The following is a 20,973-nucleotide window of genomic DNA, read 5'->3' on the forward strand; positions in this document are numbered from 1 at the left end:
TCATCGGGGCGAGGATGTTCCACTGAGCCAGTGACCTGTGAGATGGTGACTGTAGGTTGAAGAGCGCCCTCAAGTGACTGTAGTTGTTTATTGTTTACATGTGGTTTTTTCAGCCATGTTTGACCATGTTTTACTGTAACAGTTTTCAGCCGAAAAGTTTGTAATCAAAACAGCAGTTATCAGTGTTTTTCTTCAGAGATTATGGACACCTGGTGTTACTAGAGTCTTGCCAAAGAAGTGAGTACCTTTTCAGTTGTGACTTACGATGATATAAGCCCTTATTAGAGCAGACATAATTTACTGGTTTTCATGTTGAAATTAAAGGGACATGCAACTTGTTTACATGCAGATTGATTACATTAACGGATAAGAAGTTTCCCAGCTTTTGCTAGGTTCAGACCAGATATGAGAAATTAGGGATTGTTTATTATTGATTGACATTACTCAGAACTAAGGAAAGATTAATATGTATCCCAAGTATCTACTGGATTATTATGAGAAACTAAGGAGTTTTAAGAACCACTTTCTTACTGACAAGTGCATTTTTTATTAAGGATCACATGTATTAAGGATCTCTTTTCTGTATGTTTATTTACAGTTCGAATTACATTAAAATACGAATGCAAGATCTCTAGTCCGTGTCACAACTAAATGCCTTACTCCTTGATGAGACAGTACCTGAATATGTATGAAGTATTATATACCTCACATATAGAATCTTCTAATCTGATTGGTTAAAAAGGGAGTCATGGAAATAGCTATGCCCGCTTTTTCTTTCAAGATGACGTCATATTGACTATGCCCGGGGCATAGTCAATCGACTATGCCCGCCCTGGAAATAATATATCAGTCTCAACACACTGTATTACTACATGTAGGTCGCGCAAGTGTTTGATGCGTTGTGTACGTTCGTCGTGTCGTCACGGCGCGAACTACTAGAACTATAGCTGTGACCTTTTTTTCGCAGACGACCTTTCAACGTAGTTTGTGTGGGAAATTTGGTTGTTTGTGTTCATGTCAAACTCGCAACGTAAAATGGCTGAGGCAAGATTTCATCTCGTTGACAACCACATGAAATCAACCACACGTAAAAAAAAAAAAATGTTTCTGTTGACGGTGACTGATGTTGGATTTAAACTGTTATCCCAGTTATATTTGTATATTTTTTACCCGTGTTGGATTTTAACTGTTACCAACAGTGTTGGTATCTTCATGCGAAATGAAAGACATGATTTGGTAAGTTATTTACTATTACTTAGTTACACTTTTTTGTATACACTTCAAAATCAAGGCCCAGTTCATGACATCTTTTAACCAATCAGATTAGAAGAATCTATATTGTTTGGTATATAAAAGTAATATTTACTGCTTATTATTCGGGGGACAGTTGAAATTATAGGCCCTCGGTGATGTCAAAACCATGGCTATGCCCTCAGCTTCGCTTCGGGCATAGTCATTGTTTTGACATCACCTTGGGCCTATAATTTTAACTGTGCCCCTCATAGCAGTCAATATTTCCATATAGTAAAACAAATAATATAACATGGTTTCTTTCGTGTGACTAGTCGATTATTAGCTCCCCTCGGTATTGGAAGTTGACAAACTAGTTCCCTCGGCTTCGCCTCTGGAACTAGTTTGCCAACTTCACATACCTCGGGGAGCTAATATCGACTAGTCACCCTAAAACCATGTTATATTTGTATATTATAACACACCTCTTGCTTGTTCTGTATTCTGGTTGGCTGAAACACGGTCACGTGGGATGAACTAATATAGGCTAGTGGTCGCGCGCGCGTGTTTTGCGGGAACTAGTACCCGAGCGGGCACTAGTCTTTGAAAATAGTGCCCGGTTACAGCGCCCTCTCTTGACATGAACCGTGAGCTGCAATTCGGTAACTAGTGTACGTCTATTCCCCCCTCGGGCCTGTGAGTGACCAGAAGAGGGGCCTATTTCCCTCGGCCTTCGGCCTCGGGTCCCTCTTCTGATCACTCAAAGTCCCTCGGGGGAATAGACGTACACTCGTTACCTCATGCTAGTCAATATGTGTTTAATAATAATAGTGGCTTCTTATTTAGCGCTCAGGTCCGTCACGCAATGACGCTCATGGCGCTTCAACATCATTACCCCCTGGTCACTGGGCCTTAAATCGTTCCTTAAACCATCTCAGCTCCCTGTGGAGTATACAGCCTGTGGCGCCAAATATGTAGCGCAATCAAGGCTAATCAATCTCAGGAACCATCTCTGCCCTCACAGGTACCCATTTACCCCTGGGTGGAGAGACGCAATAATAGTGAAGTGTCTTGCTCAAGGACACAAGTGTCACGACCGGGATTCGAACCCACACTCTGCTGAACAGAATCACCAGAGCTTGAATTCGGTGCATTTACCCGCTCAGCCACGACACCCCATATCGAAGCGCCACCCTCCCGTCATGAGTTACAGAAATGAGTCACAACAAAGCTAAATTTTAATACGAAAAACAAATAATTACCCTAAAAAAGTTGCGCTTTAAAGACAATGGACACTATTGGTAATTGTCAAAGACCAGTCTTCTCATATGGTGTATCTCAACATATGCATATAATTACAAACCTGTGAAAATTTGAGCTCGATTGGTCGTCGGAGTTGCGAGATAACTATGAAAGAAAAAACACCCTTGTCACACGAAGTTGTGTGCTTTCAGATGCTTGATTTCGAGACCTCAAGTTCTAAACTTGAGGTCTCGAAATCAAATTCGTGGAAAATTACTTCTTTCTCGAAAACTACGTCACTTCAGAGGGAGCCGTTTCTTACAATGTTTTATACTATCAACCTCTCCCCATTACTTGTACCAAGTGAGGTTTTATGCTGATAATGTGTCCACTGCCTTTTAAATGTAATACCTTTCCTGTTTTAAACTTCAGTAAAAAAAGAAAAACATTATGGTAAATTGCAAAAATGTCAGTTTACCCCTTTACACATAAACAATTCATTATTTTGTCGCAAGCTGAAGATAGTTCAAACCACCACATCTCTTGAGAAACACAAACTTTCACGACCAATTAGGAGTCCATTTGTATTTTCCCCAGCTGCCCACGTGACAATGTGCTCTCTAGGGGCTGTTCTAGTTTTTGGAAATTGTATTGACACATTTTGCAGAAACAATAATGTTTGATACGTCATTAATTGATTGATTGATACAAACAGTGCGAAGATCTAGCGTGGTTCATTTGAACATCCGTTTCCCACGCCTATGCTTACCGTGCAAAAGAAACCAAATTCCGCATCATTTTAACGGACACCTCAATCGATTACACGGGAGACTTCCAAGGTAGCGACTATAACAATGTAACAACAGCTTGTTACACCCAGTCTAGTCTAGCAACACCGAACCCGATTGTTATTTTCAAGTACAAGAAAATAATGTTCGACCAGGAGTGACCCCGGACGCGCTGGAAGTCGTATACAGTCTGTCAGCAGCCCATGCGGTAATAAGCTGATTAATAATATAATAATAATAATAACGAAGTTTTATACAGCGCACGTATCTACCAAACAAGGTACTCAATGCGCTGAGTATATACAAACTTTCAGAAAGATAGGTCATTGCAGTGATGAATTTTGAGACCCAATTAGTTAGCACCTTATAAGGGTTTACAAGGTGCTACTGCGCATAGAGCAGCCACAGCCAGGAACACCGGGGCGAACACCTTCTCTTTTTTGATAAGTGCACTGGGTTCTTTTACATGCGTTACACAACACATGGGACCAACGGCTTTACGTCCCATCCGAATTGTTTTATCTGCAGCATTTTGTGTGGTTTTCATGCGTGACCTCGGTTTGAATATACAATTAGTCCAAAGGGCTTCTGGAACTCGGTAATTTTCGGCCTTTTCTGAAAAGTCTCAACCAAAATAATGTACCAGTAAATTGAAACGAAGAGCATGTCTGTCGTGTGGAAAAAAAATTAAAAGGAGAAAATTGTACGTAAAAAATGGGAAAGGAAATTAAAAGACCTGCGGCTAGACTGTATACAGTCGTCCGGAACAAATGTATAGCGTCTTGGTTTTAGACGTCGATCTTATGAGTATAACCTAATGCAAATTATATGCTAATTTATGCAATTAAAAGAAAGGTTGCTTAACGCCCCTTTGAAAGCATTCTTATTCTTCGTTCAGCTATTGAGACTTTGGGTTTTTGTTTGCATAAATATCGCTCCCACATTGTTGACTACAAACTTTGTTTGTTTGTGTGTTTGTTTGTTCTGTTGTCTTTTTTGTTTTAGAGTATGTACACAATAAATCCCATAGTAATTACCCCACTGATATGTGAGAAGTGGAACAAGTCGATTAACCGGATATATCAAATAGTAGCCGTGATCTTTGCTATTATTCAATCGGGTCATCAAGGGGCGGGCAAATGGGAGAAGGTGTGAACAACAGCCTTTGTAGTGTTTGGTGTTTTGGCGTTAGGTTGTTAGTGTGGGAATGCTTTATTTCATTGAAAGCGTTCGAGTTGATGACGTTGTTTTTGTTTTTTGTTTTTTTTATTTTATTTTATGGAGCATTCCAGGCGCCATATTCCAGGCGCCATAGAACCAGTTTTCCTTTACACATCACCAGTGTCCAGTGTACTAAATGGCAAAATGAAGTGTCACGACAAAAACTACACATCCGAGTTTCAAGTTCTTTTCAATTATAGAGACTATGAGAATTGCATAATCATTAGCATTAGTTTACCAAGATCCTGGTGTTTTGGTGTTAGGTTGTTAGTGTGGGAATGCTTTATTTCATTGTAAGTGTTCGGGTTGATGACGTTGTTTTTTGTTGATTTATTTTATGGAGCACTCCAGGCGCCATGGAACCAGTTTTCCTTTACACATCACCGCCTCCAAAACTATTCAGTCATTACTCATCAAACGTTTTACAAGTTGAAATGGTTCCCACGACTCCGAAATAACGAAAATTGCGTATAACAATTAATTGACGAAGGGGAAAATCAGCAACGTTTAAAACGGTGCAGGGCCAGACGAAAATTTGAGCTCAATCGGTCATCGAACTTGCGAGATAATAAAAAAAGGAAAAAACACCCTTGTCACACGAAGTTGTGTGCGTTTAGATGGTTGATTTCGAGACCTCAAGTTCTAAATCTGAGGTCTTGAAATCAAATTCGTGGAAAATTACTTCTTTCTCGAAAACTACGTCACTTCAGAGGGAGCCGTTTCTTACAATGTTTTATACTATCAACCTCTCCCCATTACTTGTACCAAGTGAGGTTTTATGCTGATAATGTGTCCACTGCCTTTTAAATGTAATACCTTTCCTGTTTTAAACTTCAGTAAAAAAAGAAAAACATTATGGTAAGTTGCAAAAATGTCAGTTTACCCCTTTACACATAAACAATTCATTATTTTGTCGCAAGCTGAAGATAGTTCAAACCACCACATCTCTTGAGAAACACAAACTTTCACGACCAATTAGGAGTCCATTTGTATTTTCCCCAGCTGCCCACGTGACAATGTGCTCTCTAGGGGCTGTTCTAGTTTTTGGAAATTGTATTGACACATTTTGCAGAAACAATAATGTTTGATACGTCATTAATTGATTGATTGATACAAACAGTGCGAAGATCTAGCGTGGTTCATTTGAACATCCGTTTCCCACGCCTATGCTTACCGTGCAAAAGAAACCAAATTTCGCATCATTTTAACGGACACCTCAATCGATTACACGGGAGACTTCCAAGGTAGCGACTATAACAATGTAACAACAGCTTGTTACACCCAGTCTAGTCTAGCAACACCGAACCCGATTGTTATTTTCAAGTACAAGAAAATAATGTTCGACCAGGAGTGACCCCGGACGCGCTGGAAGTCGTATACAGTCTGTCAGCAGCCCATGCGGTAATAAGCTGATTAATAATATAATAATAATAATAACGAAGTTTTATACAGCGCACGTATCTACCAAACAAGGTACTCAATGCGCTGAGTATATACAAACTTTCAGAAAGATAGGTCATTGCAGTGATGAATTTTGAGACCCAATTAGTTAGCACCTTATAAGGGTTTACAAGGTGCTACTGCGCATAGAGCAGCCACAGCCAGGAACACCGGGGCGAACACCTTCTCTTTTTTGATAAGTGCACTGGGTTCTTTTACATGCGTTACACAACACATGGGACCAACGGCTTTACGTCCCATCCGAATTGTTTTATCTGCAGCATTTTGTGTGGTTTTCATGCGTGACCTCGGTTTGAATATACAATTAGTCCAAAGGGCTTCTGGAACTCGGTAATTTTCGGCCTTTTCTGAAAAGTCTCAACCAAAATAATGTACCAGTAAATTGAAACGAAGAGCATGTCTGTCGTGTGGAAAAAAAATTAAAAGGAGAAAATTATACGTAAAAAATGGGAAAGGAAATTAAAAGACCTGCGGCTAGACTGTATACAGTCGTCCGGAACAAATGTATAGCGTCTTGGTTTTAGACGTCGATCTTATGAGTATAACCTAATGCAAATTATATGCTAATTTATGCAATTAAAAGAAAGGTTGCTTAACGCCCCTTTGAAAGCATTCTTTTTCTTCGTTCAGCTATTGAGACTTTGGGTTTTTGTTTGCATAAATATCGCTCCCACATTGTTGACTACAAACTTTGTTTGTTTGTGTGTTTGTTTGTTCTGTTGTCTTTTTTGTTTTAGAGTATGTACACAATAAATCCCATAGTAATTACCCCACTGATATGTGAGAAGTGGAACAAATCGATTAACCGGATATATCAAATAGTAGCCGTGATCTTTGCTATTATTCAATCGGGTCATCAAGGGGCGGGCAAATGGGAGAAGGTGTGAACAACAGCCTTTGTAGTGTTTGGTGTTTTGGCGTTAGGTTGTTAGTGTGGGAATGCTTTATTTCATTGTAAGCGTTCGAGTTGATGACGTTGTTTTTGTTTTTTGTTTTTTTTTATTTTATTTTATGGAGCATTCCAGGCGCCATATTCCAGGCGCCATAGAACCAGTTTTCCTTTACACATCACCAGTGTCCAGTGTACTAAATGGCAAAATGAAGTGTCACGACAAAAACTACACATCCGAGTTTCAAGTTCTTTTCAATTATAGAGACTATGAGAATTGCATAATCATTAGCATTAGTTTACCAAGATCCTGGTGTTTTGGTGTTAGGTTGTTAGTGTGGGAATGCTTTATTTCATTGTAAGTGTTCGGGTTGATGACGTTGTTTTTTGTTGATTTATTTTATGGAGCACTCCAGGCGCCATGGAACCAGTTTTCCTTTACACATCACCGCCTCCAAAACTATTCAGTCATTACTCATCAAACGTTTTACAAGTTGAAATGGTTCCCACGACTCCGAAATAACGAAAATTGCGTATAACAATTAATTGACGAAGGGGAAAATCAGCAACGTTTAAAACGGTGCAGGGCCAGACGAAAATTTGAGCTCAATCGGTCATCGAACTTGCGAGATAATAAAAAAAGGAAAAAACACCCTTGTCACACGAAGTTGTGTGCGTTTAGATGGTTGATTTCGAGACCTCAAGTTCTAAATCTGAGGTCTTGAAATCAAATTCGCGGAAAATTAGTTCTTTCTCGAAAACTATGGCACTTCAGAGGGAGCCGTTTGTCACAATGTTTTATACCATCAACCTCTTCCCATTACTCGTCACCAAGAAAGGTTTTATAGCAATAAATATTTTTAATAATTACCAATAGTGTACACTGCCTTTGAACAAACAGCACGGACAAATCAAGTTGGTATACATCAGTTTAAAAATACTCACATCGTTGGAATGTGACTCCGATGTCAACCACACAGTCACAAGGAGTGGGGTGGTGGGTAGCCTTCCGCCCGGGACATCAATTAAAAAAGTTACTGGTAACAACTGCGAAAACGTAAGACAAGAGCACCAAGCCAGCGACCGGGCCAAAGTGTCGTCCTTTCACTGGCAGATGAGCGCCGTCAACTCCCGTGTTGCAGCCGGTCAGCGTCCCATCCCGGGCTCCGAGTCGAAGGAGACCGTAACACTGGCATACATTTAATAGTGTAAAAAAAACGTGGCCATTTTATAAAGGTATTCAGCCAGCCGATAACAATGCAGTAGAAAGGAACAACTACACTAGGAATGTTCAGCTTGCTACTTATTTATGAGGCTGAAGATTTCCACTAAACTGTGACCTTCTTAAACAGTTTCTGTTTTTATTTGCCCCCATTTCTGCTTTGTGTATAGCAGCGCCCTGATAATCTTTTTGGTAGATTTGTTCTCTTGATAAAGCTCCGTAAATGTGATTAATGTCATTATAACAGCCGGTGTAATTTTGGTTTGGGGGAAGGGCACACCCCTCATTATACCCCACCCCATTCCTGATCATTGATAGTTCCAAACAGAACAAAACTTTCCAGTGGCCAATTCACAATACCAAACAAACTGTTTGTATGATATTTGGTTTCCTTGTAGTTTATCATTCATTAAGCATTCCAAAACACTAACAAAGCCCTCATAAAAAAAAATGAGAACTACTTTTTACAATTTCTTTTAAAAGAGCTGGAATGATGCTGATATCATGAGCTCTGTATGTTCGCATGGCCTTTGGGGTGCCCTGCATGGTTTGGTGTGTTAATAGACCCTTACACTGGCCGCCATCTTTGATGTCAAACAGAGAATACGCCCTGCGAAGGACTCTCTCAACCAGATTTTTTGGGGGGCCTGTGACGTCATATGTATATATTGCCTGCACGCAAAATAATATTTGACATGTTTTTTTACCAGGTCTAAATAGTCACTACAGACACTGGACACTATTGGTAATATAGTCTGGTTCCCAGACCCAAAAATCTCCGACTAGGCTCTGTCGAATTTAGGGTCCGGTATCACCCAAAATCACGTGACCAAAAAGGAGGAATTCCTCCTTTTTCGAAGTTATCCGAAATGTTTCGAACGTGTTGTCGTCAACATTCGGACAGTATCGTTGATGTTCGGTATGGAATCATAATGTCAGTCCTGTCGGCCGTAGATCCAGGAGTTTTTTTTATCATCATCTTCCTATACTGTGCAGAAACCTCCTGTGGAGTATACTCGCACATATGCCAGCTATTGTTATTTAAAGCCAATGCAGGCGTTGTGCCTAAATAAAGCGTTTGCAAAGCAATGCGACAAGTTCAAAACATTTAAACCTGGGAAATCGCTCCGGGGTCTGGTAAGTTTTTGTCCTTTTTCTTCAAAAATATAATTTTCAAAGGTGTTTTGACTTGACTGTTCATTAGAGACATTGATTGAGAATTAAGTTTCATGATTTTTGAAAGTGGTAAAAATGGGGCAAATCTGGTGACTAGCTCTCGAAATTATACGTGTTGAACATTGCCGATCAAAATAATCTCGTAACCCTCCGGCCTGGCGGCCGTCGGGAGCAGGGTTCCGTTATATATCGCAACTAGGTGCAGACATGGTTTCCCTGGAGATGACCCCGACCCTGACAAGTTGCGTCATGCTCTATTTTTAACCGTGGGTGATACCTGACCTAAGATTTTTAACAAGAGACGTCAAGGAATCTTTGGTCAGGGGACCAGAGTATTGGTAATAGACCAATCCATTTGGCTCCGCCCACGACGCTCGTGTGAGCAAGAACACGTGAGCCTCTCCAATGCCTTTCTGCACAACTTTGCCGCGCGCCAAGCATACGCGCACTAATGTCGGACCTCATTTTGTCGGACCTTCGTTGCGTTGTGATTGGTCAATACGCAAAGGGGCGGAGCTTAATGGATCGGTCTATTGTCAAAGACAAGTCTCATCACTTGGTGTATCTCAACATATGCATGAAATAACAAACCATTGAAAATTTGAGCTCAGTTGGTCGTCGAAGTTGCGAAATAATATTGAAATAAAAACACCCTTGTCACATGAAGGTGTGTGCTTTCAGTAGCTTGATTTCGAGACCTCAAAATCTGATTCTGAGGTCTCGAAATCAAAATCGTGGAAAATTACTTCTTTCTCGAAAACTACATCACTTCAGAGGGAGCCGTTTCTCACAATGTTTAATACTATCAACCCCCATTACTCGTTACCAAGCAAGGTTTTATGCTAATAATTATTTTGAGTAATTACCAATAGTGTCCACTGCCTTTAAACTGGCGGCGTGAACCTCTATAAATGATGCAGAAATCCCGAATGAAGTACAAGATACCTCCATGGTAAGAGGTACGAAGGAGGTGCGAAGTTTCTTATAAAGAACGAACGATGAGTCTTGTAAGAAGGTAAGAAGTGTCCAGTGTACTAAAAGGCAAAATGAAGTGTCATGACAAAAACTACACATCCGAGTTTCAAGTTCTTCTCAATTATAGAGTCTATGAGTATTGCATAATCATTAGCATTTGTTTACCTAGATCCTATGCTGACCTTGCATTTCCAGTTAAAAAAAAGAGGGACCATTATCTTAAGAACTACACGTCCCTTGTTGCAATCATTGCTTCATCGATGCACCACGCGAACGAGAAAACTTGGGCATGTACGCGTGCATTATGATGTGAAGTTTGACATTTCTGAAAATCATGTCGTTGGGTAAATAATTATAAAAAATTAAAAAAGGCACTGGACATCACTATTGTTAATTATTTAAAATAACATAGGAATAGACTGCATCTACTGGAATGGAATACTTCAATTCAATTCAATTCAATTCAATTCAATTAATCTTTATTTGATCCCAAAAATGAATCTCATATTGAACCAACTATAATATAAAGCCACAGGCTAATACTGCTAACTAGCTATACCAAAATACTTAGACGGTCTACTTGTGGGGCACATAGCGGAAATATTAGGAAATTTAACATTTCATCGGCAAACACTTCTAAGCAGACTTTCTTTATTCCAACCTCGAGCTTACTTTATAAACTAGCTATGCCAATATCTAAGTTGTAATTTAGTTGTAATAGTGTTGTCATATTGTTGTATTGTTCTTTGATTTGTTATGGTATGAGTGGGGTCTCTACTCGACAAGCTGATGCTTCTTGGAGACCTCCATCTTCACACAAAATCCTATTGTACTTATGTTTTCTTTTTAAAGACACTGGGCACTATTGGTATTTGTCAAAGAACAGTGTTCTCACTTTGTGTATCTCAACATATATGCATAAAATAACAAACCTGTGCAAATTTGAGCTCAATCGGCAACCCATTATTTCAATAAAGCAGTTGTGTTGAGTACTTACTGCAACAATCCCCACGATTGAGAAGGACAACTTTACTGATGCAGCGTTTATCTTGAAGGTCAACCATCCACCATGGATTATCCTCTTCCTCTGTTAAGTACACAAAATAACACAGAACATTAAAACCAGTGTAAGCAAATTACATCAGTACATGCTATCCTCATCAAAGTGGTTCAGATTTGTTGACTTACTTGTGTGTGTACAGATGTGTTCTGGTGACAGCTTAGTGTCCTCGTTTCCATCTGCAGCTGTGACCGGTGAGTACTTATTGCCCAGGAGAGAACTTTGCTTCGTTGGCTTACCAATTAGAGATACATCGCCTGTTTAAAAATCAAAAGGTAATTATTTCAAGTTTAGGGTAATGTTTAGTGTATTGTGACTTTGATGTCCGAATTGCTTGGCATTTAATCTCCACTAAGTTTCAGCTTATCAAGTAGATGTGATGACAGTAAAGCTGGTTTGATATTGGACATTTACATAGATTTGTTCAGTGTCCAATATCGATGTACCAGATAGACATTCACTGTACAAACCTACTTGAATGTAAAATGTCCAATGTCAAATATCGAAAAAGCAACATTGATATTCTCCTGTACAAACCTTAATGAATGTCAAATGTCCAATATTAAACCCACTTTACTTTTATGTAGGATGACGATTGATTATCGTTGTTTGCTTGTGTTTAACCCTTTACCGATCCAATGTGTTAGAGCATTACATACGAAGTGTGAACAAAAGAGGTCCACACAAGGCAGTGCTTTGAAACACTATGTGGACTTAAACACGTCCAAAAATAGTTTTTTACAGTGTTGAAGAATATGATTTTTTCTTTCAGTGTACAGAATAAAGGGATGTCCACAGAGTGTATGTAACATAGAGCTGTATATGTTTACAGTGAACATTGACAGGCATATATAAGTATACTAACGTTCGTCACTTTCACACGGGTCAACATCAAGTTCGTAGATCTCTACTTCACGTAAATGCAACCATTCTTTCCTGCCTGGTATGTTAACACTGACGTAACGCGCCTTCAACGGTCGTTGACAGTAGACGGCTAGATCTCCACCTGGAATCTTGGCTTGGTCAGCGGTGATCGCTGATCCACATTGAGCATTTTTATGTATGTTTTTATTTGTTCCTGCTCTTACGACGGCATCTGCTAATCGTTTGCCTAATGAAATAAATGTGAAGTACAGAATAAAAATCTCATCCCACGCACACACAAACACCCACAAGCGCCCAAATTATTATGGATTAGGTTTGTGGGGTCTTGCTACTGTTCTTTTATTCCCCTTTCTAAATAATTCCCTTGTGGGGTCCATGTTGAACAAATAATTCCCTTGTGGGGTCCAGGTTGACCAAAAAGTTCCCTTGTGGGTTCCATATTGAACAAAGAATTCACCTGTGGGGTCCAGGTTGAACAAAGAATTCCCTTGTGGGGTCCAGGTCGAACAAAGAATTCCCTTATGGGTTCCATGTTTAACAAAGGATTCTCTTGTGGGCTTCAGGTTGAACAAAGAATTCCCTTGTGGGTTCGAGGTTGAACAAATGATTCCCTTGTGGGTTCCATGTTGAACAAAGAATTCCCTTGTTGGGTCGAGGTAGAACAAATAGTTCCCTTTTGGGTTCCATGTTTAACAAAGAGTTCCCTTGTGGGGTACAGGTTGAACGAAGAATTCCCTTGAGGGGTCCTCCATTGTTCTATAATGTAAAACACAAGACCGAAAAGCTTGATTTCACCTTTTGAAGAGCATTCACAAAGTTACAATACTGATAATTGCATTGAGATTTATTTATTTATTATTTATTTGAATAAAAGACTTTACTGAAATTGTTTCCTCCTCATTCTGCCATATCTTTAACAACACTGGGTAATATAGGTTTTTCCCCGAAGCAGCCTATCTCACTTTTATGCATCTTGTTCATTGCATAATTCAGTTTTATTTCGTCATTCAATCTCATTTAAGGCATACAGCATGCAGTGTGTATGTACGAAAAAATGTAGTTGAAACGTGATTATTGATGTGGATTGACGTAGGTTAATGGCAGATCTCTGTGAGTGACCAAAAGAGGGACATTTGTCTAAAAAGAGACGTCACACGTCGAGGCTCGTGAAGTACACCCGACATCTGTTGTTAACCTACATCAATCCACGTCCATAATCACCTTCCAGTTACATGTTTTGTAAACACTGCATGCCTTAAAATGTGATTGATGTGAAAAAATTAACTGAATATGCAATGAAGAAGAATGCATGCAAAAGAAGTAGGCTGCCTCTTGCTATAAATGACGGGGAAGTCCTATACTTACTACTTGAGGCACGGTTGAACAAAACCACTTTACTGATGCAGTGTGTGTCTAGAAGATCTACTCTCCACCAAGGATCAAAATCTTGACCTGCAAAAAAAAAATATTTTAATAATGAATGAACAATTATTAATCCCCTAACCCCAAAAAGTTTGAAAATCACTCACTGCCCGCCTGAATATTTTGTGACGTCACTGATCCGAGGTCTGTCTCCACTACCCTGATTCGTGGCGGGTCAACAAATACTTACCTCAGCAGCTGTTCGGACATTTTCAAAAGCAAACCTTAAAGAGTTAGTATTCGCTGGCAGCTACAAGGTTTCCCAGAATTGTTTGCTCATTGAGTTTTATCGGAGACAATAGTTGCTGATAAAAGTATCGATCAACAAGTCCAGGATTGAATGTTTGTAAACGCAATACAAACTTACAGTCAATGTGAATGAGTGTTAAAGGCAGTGGACAATCAATAATTTTTAGCATACAAACCTAGGCCCATACTATGTAACGAATAATGGTGGGCTGTTGATAGTATAAAACATTGTGAGAAACGGCTCCCTCTGAAATCACTTAGTTTTCGAGAAGGAAGTATTTTTCCCTTGACTTCGAGACGTCAGATTTAGAATTGGAAATTGTCATGATAGTTCAAAAACTGGTATCGAAACAGGATTTTGGAGCAACACATTTCTTTTACCGTGATCTCTTACAGGAAAAACATACTCTAGATGTTTTACGAATCAATATAACTTTTCTAGACTAACATTTCAAAAATTGGATAACTCCAGTTATTTGTTGCAATATGTTTCAGTTTCAAGGGATAAACCAATCTCTCCTTCCTGTTGCTTGGTTTGAGCAGCAAAGGGTAAAAACACCTATCCCTTCCACTTTTTGGCTGAGTTTTAGCACCAGATTCATACTTTGTTCTCCCAGAATTATAGTAAAGAAAACAACATAGCTTTTTGTAAAAACTAAAAAAAATGAACCTGTTCTTGAATCTAAGTGCTTATAGTGGGATTGATGGGCAACGTAGGAGGTTGCTTACCGTCCAGCAGAATGACTTACCGGTGTGACTGAAACCTTCATATACAAACTTGTTAATAAAACCATCGGCGGCCCTCTCCGCTGAATATTTGGCAGCATCGTATTCTGAGCTTTGTTCGGTCGGCAAACTCAGAGTGGAGAGCCTCCCTGTGTAAGAAGTAAATTTGGGTTAGAGGTAAATTGGGGTCTGAGGTAACAGAGGTTACTTTTTGGTTAAGAAGTAAATTTGGGTTTAGAGGAAAAGTTTGGTTTGGAGGTAAATTTGGGTATAGAGGTAAATTTGGGTTTATTAGGTAAAGTTGGGTCACAGGTATTAGTAAAGAGACAACTGTGGGTTTAGAGGTAAATTGGGTTTAGAGGTACGTTGGTGGTTTCGAGGTAAGTATGAGTTTAGAGGTAAATTTTTGTTTAAAGTAAACTTAGGTTAAGAAGTAAATTTTAGTTAAGAGGTAAATTTGTCATTAACTTTAAGAATGATTACCAATGGTATGCCTTCCCTTTAGAGTAACTTTAGTGGAGAAAAAAGTTCTGATTAATACTCCCTGACGTACTTTCTTGTTGATGGCAACGTTGAATAGGATACTCTTGAAGCATAACTTCTCGCAGATGTAGGAATTCCTTGTTTGGTAAAACAACGTTGACCTCACTTGCCAACAACGGCGGGTTACAGTAAACATCAATGACACCCCCAGGCTTCTCGGCTTGTCTGGCTGTCACTGGTACCCCGCACCGTCCATTCGCATTGTAGAATCGACTGACCCCAGCTCGGACAACAGCATTCGCTAAACGTGTACCTGTTCAAAAACAAAATGTACAACTTTCAGTCGTTTCGACCAATTAGTGTTCAGTATGTCACTGCCTAACAAGCAGTGGAGAAAGGGTTTTGTAGGTTAGGGGATAAAGTGGATCTGGATAAACCTGATTTAGTCGTGATTTAGTTCCCTTTCATACGTCACTTTCTTCGAAATGCTCTTTTATTGCATTAAAGGCACTGCGACACTATTGATAATTTCTCAAAATAATTGTTAGCATCAAAGCTTATTGGTAACAAGCAATAGAGAGCTGTTAAAAGTATAAAACATTTCGAGAAACATTTCCCTCTGAAGAAACGTAGTTTTCGAGAAAGAAGTAATTTTTCCTCAAAAAAAAAAAATCGAATTCGATTTCGAGAATAAGATTTTAAGGTCCCGAAATCAAGCATCTGAAAGCACAAAGCTTCGTGTGACAAAGGTGTTACAAAGGTGTTTTTCTTCCGTTATTCTCTCGCAACTTTAACGACCATTTGAGTTCAACTTCCACAGTTCAAATTTCCACAGGTTTGTTACTTTGTACACGTTGCGGTACACCAAGTGAGAAGACTGGTCTTTCACAATAACCAACGGTGTCCAGTGTGAATAAATGAATAAATGAATAATACAAAGTTTTCACGAGTTTGGGTAAGTTTCTACACCTTTTTTTCACAAGGGGAGATTGGTTATGCGCTATTGTACGCATGCGTGAACATCACCCTAGGGACGTCCATCATATGAAAAGATGGTGGCACACACACAGATAATAACATGTCTTATTTTCAGGCGAACAGTCGATATTAGCTCTTATCTTCAAGTACGTGCTTATAATACCCCTTACCAATATTCTGCCCTTTCATTGGTTTAGAGCGCGTCACATGATATGTCTTAGTTTTACTAGACGACGGCCGTGTTGATAGTGCATCGGTTTGCCATGCGCTTATAGTCCGAAGACTATCACACGGCGTGCAGTACCAAGACGTCCGTTGCGTGTACGAGGATGATAAATTAATATAATTGTAATCATTTCGGATTACATGACACTACATGCAGTACAGTAAAAGTTTTCGCAATCTGTTTTCGCGTCGTCCGTGGATTGTAGCATTCAGGTCTGTAACTTAATAGTACAGTATTTAGAATTAATGTTTGGGGTGTTGTAAAACAAATATTGGCTGCTTTTACTCGTGCAATGGTTAAAATTACAACACCCCTTCCTTTGATTCTATCTGTTGATTGGCCGAGAGCGTGTCACATGGTGCTGTGTATTTTTTACTCTTGTACATGTTCACCGACCAAAGTAACTACTCAATGGACTATTCAACGATAGCCTAGCAACCGATGTACTAGTGCATGGATACCCTGGTACCCAGACTACATTATTCAACAATCCATTATTTATTTCCATACAAACATAAACAACTATAAACAATATGATTTTACAAAACTGAAACTGTATGACACATTAAAGCAAAACCTTGTAGGCTGGGATGCCTTGTACAAAATATAGACATACTTCAGTGATAAGTTGATCTTAAGAATTAAAACCCAAATTCAATACTTACAGCAGAGTTCTTTACGATTGAACAGGGTGACCCTTCCGATACAATGTTCCTCTTTGAGTTGGACAGTCCAGAACGGACGCTCATCATCCTCTGTTTTTAAAAGAAGCAAAACATCGAGATTAGCTTAGAAAGAAACAGCAACAATGCTTTCGCAAGTCGTTTTCAGCCAGAGGAACAACACGTAAAACTCAGTTAACCAGAACTGAAACACTAATGTTACTTATCTCGCGATAAAAGTGATGCTATTTAGCCCATCACTGCTTTAATTTAAAAAAATACTATCGTGAAGTCATTTGACGGTTTGTCAAGTGTGCATGGTTGGCAATAAATACATATTCATAAATACCTCAGACAATTTCGCTATTCCTATTGGTGGAGAGCGCGTCGCGTGGGCTGTTTAAACGGTGGGTAATGACCAGCTGGAGCTGTTTATAACCGGTTGTTTTCGGATACGTTTACATGAATACCACCCCAACTCATTTAGAGATTGTTATTACATGGTGTTACCGCAAACTCTTCTATATCTTATTTCCACCATGCAAAGTTTCAAATCCTACTTATGAAGACTACTACTTGCCCGAATGCATATCCGAAAACTGTCCCAGTCAAAAAAATATACAACACCCGTACAGAGCTCAAGGACGTCGGAAACGGAGATAAGTTTGACAGAGCTTCGTTCTTTAAGACGCATTTTAACCAAAAAGGCATTTATGAATGGAAAGAAAATAGTATATAGTGACTCGTTCTTAAACTGCCGTTTAAGACTTTGTAGGGTCGTGGCCTTGCGAGAAAGGCCCGAGCATATCGCACGGCAGCGACCCTGCCGGTTGTCAGGCCCCGATAACGAGAACGAAAACGAGAACGATAAAAGTGCACGCCCTTGATTGGTTGAATTGCTCCACGCAGAATACACACACGCTCATTCAACCAATCGAGGGCGTGCATTTTTATCGTTCTCGTTTTCGTACTCGTTATCAGGGCCTGTGTGACTGGGCCTTAAAAACTCGTCGCTACCCTTTTATTCCCTTATTAAATAAACACAATCAAATCCTTATCCATTTCAAACAAATAACTGTTCATAAGCTCATACTCACTTGTGTGGAAGAATCCATTCTCTATGTCTCCGTCCACACCTTTTGATGATCGGGTGTTTTTGCTATAGGTCGAACTCTGTTCCGTGTTGAATCCGATGATGGATAATGCTGTAAGAAAACAGAAAAACATTTCAAGGGATTGTTAACGTTTGGTTAATGGAACCCACTGTTTGTTTCAATCCTGTGTAGCCGTATACCACACAACTAAAACCTGTGAACATTTCATTTAGTTTGTAATTTTTTTGAGATATCGCCGAAACCCTAGAGAGGTTTATTGCACGACCCAGGTGAATACCACCACAATCTGATCAACGCTGACCTTTTGAAATGAAGTTTTCACATGTTAGTTTTTATTGTATACTATAATATGTATACTAACCCTGGACGAAATCGAAATCGATATATCGTCAGGTAAATATCGCCGATATGACGATGTATCGTGAAGATTTTTGAAATATGAAAGTGCCCTTCAGAAGGGGACAACAATGGCTCTCAATCGCACGCTAGAAACAGTTTAACCGCAAGGATGAAGACAAACAAAATACATCATGACTGTTGAATGTAAAAAAATAAAAATAAAAATAAGCCTGACGCCTTTCTCATATTCAAACCTGTGGGGTAACACAAATTACCCTTTCTCTAAAACTAATTAAAAAGTGTCGTTCATCATACTGTTTTTGATATCAACAACACTCAAGTGGTCTTTATACCAAAAGTATGTTCTGTATTGTCACTAATTTGTTGACGATTGCAAAAGGAACTTTTAAGGCCCGGTCACACAGGCCCCGATAACGAGAACGAAAACGAGAACGATAAAAATGCACGCTCGCGATTGGTTGAACTGATCCACGCAGAATACACACACGCTCATTCAACCAATCGAGGGCGTGCATTTTTATCGTTCTCGTTTTCGTTCTCGTTATCGGGGCCTGTGTGACCGGGCCTTAATAACTGAAGCAAGGTTCAGGCATGGGAATGGAACCTGGGTCTCAACATGATGTGAAAAGCAGGGAGTGAACCACTTCGCTAACTATAATCCCAAAGTTTCTACGTACGTTTGAGTTCATACAGACTCCCATCTGCCTCTCCAAAACCGTCCCAGTCCAAGCCATCTTGAGCCTTTAACGAGAAAAAAATGAACAAAAACTGGTTTTAGACATTTTGGGGCTACCGTGAGCTAGTGATTTAAAAAGAAAAGATCCATTCCTGTCATGCACAGCTATGAAAAAGCAAAACAAATATTAACAAACTTGAGAACATTTACATAACAATCGGTCGACAAATTTGTTAAGCCAAGGTGGCCATTGAAGAACATGACGAAATTGTTCCATACCTAGGCATTGGCTCCAGTGTCATAGGGGATTGGGTCCCCTGTGTTTGTGTCACAACACGACATGACTGTATAAAAGGCAGTGGACACTATTGGTAATTACTCAAAATAATTATTAGCATAAAACCTTTCTTGGTGACAAGTAATGCGGAGCGGCTGATGGTATAAAACATTGTGAGAAACGGCTCCCTCTGAAGTGCCATAGTTTTTGAGAAAGAAGTAATTTTCCACGAATTTGATTTCGAAACCTCAGATTTAGAACTTGAGGTCTCGAAATCAACCATTTAAACGCACACAACTTCGTGTGACAAGGGTGTTTTTTTTCTTTCATTATTATCTTGCAACTTCGATGACCGATTGAGATACACCAACTGTCCACTGCCTTTAAACATAGAAAGTCAACAGAGGACGGTGAGATGATTTGCTTACGATTTGTTGGATGGGAGACAAAATAACCTATGTGACAACGGCAGAGTCTCAGCTTGGTTCGAAAAAGGCCCAAAGTAGATTTTGTAAACGTCCTTTTGCCTATGGAGGCGACAGGGCCACGAACCGAGGTTTGGACAAGGCCTATATACAGGGAGCGGGGAGCACGAGCCGAGTTTCGTAAAAGGCCGAAAGGGAGCATCGCGAGCCGAGGATGGGAAAGGGCACTAAAGGAGCCTGAGCCGAGGTTTGGAACAGTTGGGGGATATATAACCCTGCACCCACACCCCCCCCCCCGGGTGACGCCCATGTAAACGTGTACTGGAACATCTCAAGCGGGAAAGATTCTATGTCAAAGGGGCAAAATGGCAATTGCCCCGTCTGTGCGGCACCTTAATGTAGCCCGAGCCCTAAAAATGTAGCCTGACCTAAATGTAGCCCCCAAACATGTACCTAAATGTAGCCCGGACCTAAATGTAGCCCCAATATGTACCCAAATGTAGCCCGGACCTTAATGTAGCCCCAACGGGCTACATTTAGGTACATGTTTGGGGCTGCATTTAGGTCAGGCTACAATTAGGGCTTGGGCTACATTGTGGTGCCGCACACCCGTCCCCCCGCTCTGTGAAGTATCACGCCATGGACAGGTGAGAGATACAGAAACAAATGTTTGTCTTACCACTGCTCCCTTGGTTGTCAAGACGCTGAACAGTAACACAAGGATGAAGACCTCCATTGTACATTAATTTATTCTCATCTGTTCCTCTCTTCTCACTAATGAAGACGCCAATTGATGCTAAGTTCTCTCTCAGTTGCTTTTTATTATAAAAACCCTGGCTAAAAAATATTGATTAACTTAAAGGTAAAGGACGCATGTGTTCAAGGTCCTTTCATTTGACACATTTAAACAAAACCCATCTGTTTTGTCAAACTTGACAGCGCTTGAAATTCACGTACTAAGCGTTCTTTAAAGGCACTGGACATGGCTGGTAATTGTCAAAGTCAAGTATGCTCACTTTGTGTATCCAAACATCCGCATTACATAACATAATGTGTGAAAATTGGTACTCAATTGGTCGTCGAAGCTGCAAGAGAATAGTGAAAGGAAGATAGAAAAACACTCTTGGCAGCTTGCAAATGTCTGAGAAATTATGAAAAGACTTCCGCTCTTATATTACCAGTAGTGTCCACTGCCTTTAACGGACTCCTCAATCGAATACAAGCA

At 39.8% G+C, this 20,973-nt stretch overlaps 1 protein-coding gene across 1 annotated transcript; it reads right to left on the reverse strand.

Annotated features, from left to right (window-relative positions):
• Nucleotides 1-10,723: 10,723 nt before the first annotated feature.
• On the reverse strand, nucleotides 10,724-20,527 carry LOC139940591 (uncharacterized). Its single transcript, XM_071936923.1, has 10 exons — nucleotides 20,428-20,527; nucleotides 19,048-19,111; nucleotides 17,993-18,100; nucleotides 16,899-16,988; nucleotides 15,100-15,342; nucleotides 14,570-14,695; nucleotides 13,515-13,601; nucleotides 12,130-12,375; nucleotides 11,393-11,521; nucleotides 10,724-11,291 (listed from the first exon to the last, which is right to left on the reverse strand). The coding sequence occupies exons 1-10, from the start codon at nucleotides 20,482-20,484 to the stop codon at nucleotides 11,173-11,175; spliced, it is 1,269 nt and encodes a 422-aa protein (XP_071793024.1). The 5' UTR covers nucleotides 20,485-20,527; the 3' UTR covers nucleotides 10,724-11,172.
• Nucleotides 20,528-20,973: the final 446 nt, after the last annotated feature.

Source organism: Asterias amurensis, chromosome 8 (genome assembly GCF_032118995.1).
Source record: "Asterias amurensis chromosome 8, ASM3211899v1".
NCBI lineage: Eukaryota > Metazoa > Echinodermata > Asteroidea > Forcipulatida > Asteriidae > Asterias > Asterias amurensis.

Coding starts and splice junctions, on each gene's coding strand:
- LOC139940591 (XM_071936923.1), bottom strand. CDS start 20,484: ATGGAGGTCTTCATCCTTGTGTTACTGTTCAGCGTCTTGACAACCAAG. Junction 16,989..17,992: donor GAATGGATTCTTCCACACAA/GTGAGTATGAGC, acceptor TTTTAAAAACAG/AGGATGATGAGCGTCCGTTC. Junction 13,602..14,569: donor TGAAGGTTTCAGTCACACCG/GTAAGTCATTCT, acceptor TTTTTTTTGCAG/GTCAAGATTTTGATCCTTGG.